The 5264-nt window shown below is 36.0% G+C and overlaps 1 protein-coding gene across 2 annotated transcripts; it reads left to right on the top strand.

Annotated features, from left to right (window-relative positions):
• The first annotated feature begins 338 nt into the window (after positions 1-338).
• LOC115982512 (cysteine-rich receptor-like protein kinase 2) lies at positions 339-3976 on the top strand. Of its 2 annotated transcripts, none has more exons than XM_031105131.1 (7): positions 339-1297; positions 1562-1675; positions 1947-2086; positions 2177-2387; positions 2503-2737; positions 3036-3135; positions 3357-3976. In XM_031105131.1, the coding sequence occupies exons 1-7, from the start codon at positions 532-534 to the stop codon at positions 3696-3698; spliced, it is 1908 nt and encodes a 635-aa protein (XP_030960991.1). In that variant the 5' UTR covers positions 339-531; the 3' UTR covers positions 3699-3976. The 2 variants fall into 2 exon arrangements, with proteins under 2 accessions (XP_030960991.1, XP_030960990.1); XM_031105130.1 differs by having other exon boundaries at positions 2973-3135.
• The last annotated feature ends 1288 nt before the right edge of the window (positions 3977-5264 follow it).

The following is a 5264-nucleotide window of genomic DNA, read 5'->3' as shown; positions in this document are numbered from 1 at the left end:
TGTTTAGTGATAACACATGAATATGATCATGAATTTGTATTTAATACTTCTTTTTTAATAAATAATAGTGTTTTAAATCGGGTTTATAATATATTACATAATCAAAGCACAACTATAAAATGGTCTATCCTTTGTAGTTGTATTTAACACTTAGTTTGGTATAACATGATTTGATGTTAAATTGAAGTCAAATTTCACACACATCTATGCTTGGGAATCAGATTTCCCAACAGTACATAGTATTCGTTTGTACTTATAAATAAACTTATTATTTATTTTTCTTACTATTTGTGGACTTTACGGAAGTCCGCTTTGCTTTGCCTATTCCTATTTTTCTTACCATTTTTTTTTTCTGAATAATTTCTTTCCTTTTTTTCTTTTCTTCCATTTTAATGCTCATATACTTCCAGGCTGACTTTATATTCGTACTTGCCACTGAGCCAGAGGGATTACTGAAAATCATTGTTGAACAGCCTTACAATCAAACCAATATCAAAGACAGTGACAAGAAATACCAATTAATTCCGAAAAATGAAGAAAGATTTCTCATCTGTCCCTTCCAGATGTTTTATCTTAGCAATTATCAACACTTCATTACTACTACAAACAGCAACCGGAGATCCACGAACCCAAATGGTCCAAATAACATGTGGCCACCAACTTGTGCAGAATAGGTCTGTCTCTGCTTCAAATTTTGTTTATACAATGGAAAACATCAGCCAACAAATGCAAGGGTCAGGTTTTGGAGTAGCAGTCACAGGTTCAGGCCCAGATACAAACTATGGCCTTGGCCAGTGCTTTGGGGATCTCTCTTTACCTGACTGTGAATTATGCTATGCAGAGGCACGCACAGCTCTTCCCCAGTGCTTTCCTCATACTTCAGGTCGCATTTACTTCGATGGTTGCTTCTTGAGGTCCGAGAATTATAGCTTCTTTGAGGAGTATACAGGACCTGGTGACAGTTCTGTATGTGGGAATACAACTAGGAAGAACTCAACGTTTGAAGAATCAGTGAAGAAAGCTTTGAGCAGTGCAGTTGTGGCTGCACCACACCAAAAAAGCCATGCGATTACTCAGGAGGCTGTGCCTGGGGCAGTCAACGAGTCAGCTTATGCACTTGCTGATTGCTGGAGGACTTTGAATGCAAGCTCTTGTGAAGTGTGTTTTGAAAATGCGTCTGCTTCAATATTGGAATGCTTGCCTTGGTCAGAGGGTAGAGTACTGAACACTGGTTGCTTCATGAGGTACTCAGACAAAGATTTTCTCAACAAGGAACTTGGAACTCAAAGTTCTAAAGGTAACCAAAAATCCTTAATTATTGTTGTACATGCTGAGTTAAATATTGCTGTACACACTCTAGTTTATTAGTTATAATTGTGAAACGGTAAAATTGTGTTTTGAAAACATGATTCACAGTTATAACTGAAATTGTTTTTGTGTGCTGTACATACAATCACTTACCAAAGAAATGAACCATTATGTTTGGGGGCTGGCCTTGTAGCTTTAGGGAAGAGCATGTTTTGTATTAAACTTGGTCACTTTCTATTGATGAGTTTTGCAGGTAGGACAACAGTGATTATTGTTTCAATTGTAAGTTCGCTGGTTCTTCTGGTAGTTGGAATAGCAGTTGGACTTTATATCTGGAGGCAGAGAAGTATAGCAAAGAAACGAAGAGGTAAAAAGTTTTTGTTGGAAAAAGTAGCAGAGATTGACTTATTCTGTAATGTTATCAATATTTTGATCACTTCAAGTTCAAGCACTTTGGATGCTTGACTTTACAAAGCCTCCGAATATGTTTAGTATATTATTGAAATGAAAAACAAATAATAAAAAAATTGGGCAGTTCAATCTGTTATATAATGCATTATTGATGGCCTCCTTTTGATTACGAATTAGTGAATTACCACCCAAGTTCTTTTCATTTCTATTCTATTCTGGCTCCCTAGGTTCAAATGATGCAGAAAAGCTGGTGAAAATACTTAATGATATTAGCCTGAACTTCAAGTATTCCACACTTGAGAAGGCCACAGGAGGTTTTGACATTGCCAATAAACTTGGTCAAGGAGGATTTGGAACAGTTTATAAGGTAGTCTATCACAAACCTCCCCTTAACCAAAAGGTCCAAAACCACTTCCATCATATTTTGTCAGAGATTTATGGGTTTTGTCCATTACAGGGAACTCTGCCTGATGGAAGAGAGATTGCTGTCAAGAGGCTTTTCTCAAACAAGAGACATAGAGCAGAAGATTTCTACAATGAAGTAAACATTATAAGCAGTGTGGAACACAAAAATCTGGTCAGGTTATTAGGATGCAGTTGTTCAGGGCCTGAAAGCCTACTTGTCTATGAATTCCTTCCTAACACAAGTCTTGACCGATTCATCTTTGGTAATTATCAAAGTTTTACATTTGTACTAGTTCTGGTCTGGTCTCACTATGCTAGATTGTAAACGATATATATCAACAATTTATATATTCTTAATTGTTTCAATAAAAATAACAGATCCAAACAAAGGAAAAGCACTGAACTGGGACAAAAGATATGAGATTATTGTGGGTACAACAGCAGGTTTAGCCTATCTTCACGATAACTCCATAATTAAAATAATTCATAGAGATATAAAAGCCAGTAACATTTTGTTGGACTCAAAATTTCGTGCTAAAATTGCTGATTTTGGGTTAGCCCGGTCATTGCAAGAAAATCAGAGTCACGTAAGCACTGCCATTGCAGGAACGCTGTAAGTATTCCATTTCTCTGTTGATTGATTGAATCATAGAAATTGGCTCTAAACAAATATCAACTTTCAACAAATCCACCTAAGAATTTTGTAGTTAGCTAATATTTGAGCCCAATAATATAAGAACATGTATCAGTGATAAGACACTGTAATTTTATAGGTTTATTTTCGCTTGGGTTCAGCACTGTACTAAATTGCTAATAAATTTTTTATTTTTTTTTAAATGAATTTGTAGAGGATATATGCCTCCAGAATATCTAGTCCATGGCCAGTTGACCGAGAAAGTCGATGTCTACAGCTTTGGAGTGCTTCTGTTAGAGATTGTTACAGGAAGGCAGAACAACAGGACCAAAACCATAGAATACTCATCAGATTGCTTAAACAACCTAATCACAATAGTAAGCCTTAAACTTCATCTAGCCTCTTACTACTATTATTATAAATTATTGACCACTTTCAGACCTCGTAAAAGTGGGAACTTTGTGCACGGGTAGCATCCTGATTTCAGTATGCTCCAATTTTTCTAAAAAGAAAGTTGAATTAACTGAGCTCTTCTATTTTTTTTATTTTTTATTTTTCTCTCCTGTTCATGTGTTTTTTTTTTCTTTGGACAAAACAGACATGGAAGCATTTTCGATCAGGGACAGTTGAGCAATTATATGACCCAAATCTATTGTTGCATAATCACCCTAATGACAATGTTAAGAATGAGATTTTAAGAGTGGTGCATATCGGACTTCTGTGCACCCAAAAGATTCAGTCATTACGACCAACAATGTCAAAGGCACTACAGATGTTAACAAAGAAGGATGATCACCTCCCTGCACCTACAAAACCACCTTTTATAGATGAAAGTATGATGAAACTGACTGACAAGTGTGAGGACCCATGTAACCCTCTCAAAGCAGGAGATTCTGCTTCTATTGCTACCATCTCCGACGGTTCCTTTTGTCCCAGGTGACCATATTGCTACTGACTGTGGCACTTTCTTTCTAGCCCAGGAGACAATAGTTTAACTGTGTCAGTAAATATCACCATAACATAATGTGCAACAAGTATCAGTTAACAGTAGTAGTTAATGCAGCTCCTTGTAATTGCTGCTGTAACTAATATCAGTTAGAGATTGTTTTATTTGTTAGGAATCATTTGCATAATAGATTTAGTTCACGGTTGTTATATAAATACTAGTTGTACAGTCACAATAATTTTATCTTGGAACTATATTCAATCAGTGACAGTGAGAGCATATAACTTCTATTATTCTCATATCTGTATTTAGCCCTTCTATTTATTTTATACATGTTAATTGTATTTGTCCAACTCCTATTTTGGCTTGAACCAATGGACAATCAAATCATCATTAATTCTAGCATAATCAGAGTCTCTTAGGTCAACTATACTTGTGCATAAAGAAAGTCCCCTACACAACCACCCACTGAAATATACTGTTGTCAGTAAATTGTATAACTTATAATCTTGTTTGAGTTGTAATGTTCATTCATAAGATTAAGATCAAGTGTCCAAGATCCAGTTCAAGAGAAGGTAGACTCTAGAATTTCAACTACACTTTGATTGAATGTTGGTAGATCAAAACAAGCCTCTCAACACTATCTCAATTGAGGCTCGTTCTATCGAGGTATGAGTTCTAATCAAGTCAGTTGCTAACTTGGAACTTGTGCCCTACCTACATAAGGGTATATAATAGTTGACTCAAAAAGAGGTTTAAGAGCTTGTGTCGCGTGCTGCAAAAGATCCCTTAACCTATTTTCACCAATCTGTGAGTACAAAAAGTAAATCTCAAACAGTGTTTCTATTTGGTGATCAAAATTAAAACCACAAAGTCATCCCAGTATGTTTCCTTTGTAGATCAAAATCTTCAAGGTGGTCCTTGGAGTTACGGACATGGTTTGTGGAAGGAATTCAAGATTGAAAAGTCTAAGTGGCTTGGAGTTGATTGTGAGTCACATTAACAAGTTTTCTACTAGGTAGAGTCTAAGATCATGGCATGGGTATGATTCAGATTGTATAACTTTTAGTAGTGAATTTCTTCTTGGGGTTTGAGAGCCCTTGTAGTGGTTTTCCCTTTATATGCTAGCATCATTTTCCACTTCGTCAACAATATCTTGTGTTATTTGTTAACCATATATTGCTTTATATGTGATGACGTGCATACTTGTGGCTAACCCGTACATACTCGAGTGGGCAATAATGTTGGGGTAATTTGAAAGAATCAGAATAGGCTACACACAATGTTAAAAATGTGGTGTTTTGGAGTTCCAAAGAAGGAACTTTGAAAAGATTTTATTCCTCGATTATTAGAGGGAATGCTTTTTGATGAGTCGAAAATAACATGGGATCATCATTCCGTGCCTATGACAATCCAAATGAGTGTTACACATTTATTGCGCGCATTGATAATAAAAGTAACGGACAGAGCAACGGTAACAAGTGAGTTGTGTGCTTCAAAGCTCCCATTCATGACACACTAGCCATTACCCATAAATGCCAGAATTCATTATCCATAAAG

This window comes from Quercus lobata, chromosome 3 (assembly GCF_001633185.2).
Source record: "Quercus lobata isolate SW786 chromosome 3, ValleyOak3.0 Primary Assembly, whole genome shotgun sequence".
NCBI classification, from domain to species: Eukaryota; Viridiplantae; Streptophyta; class Magnoliopsida; order Fagales; family Fagaceae; genus Quercus; species Quercus lobata.
Note: the sequence above shows the minus strand (reverse complement) of the source record. Positions and strands in the feature narration are given on the sequence as shown.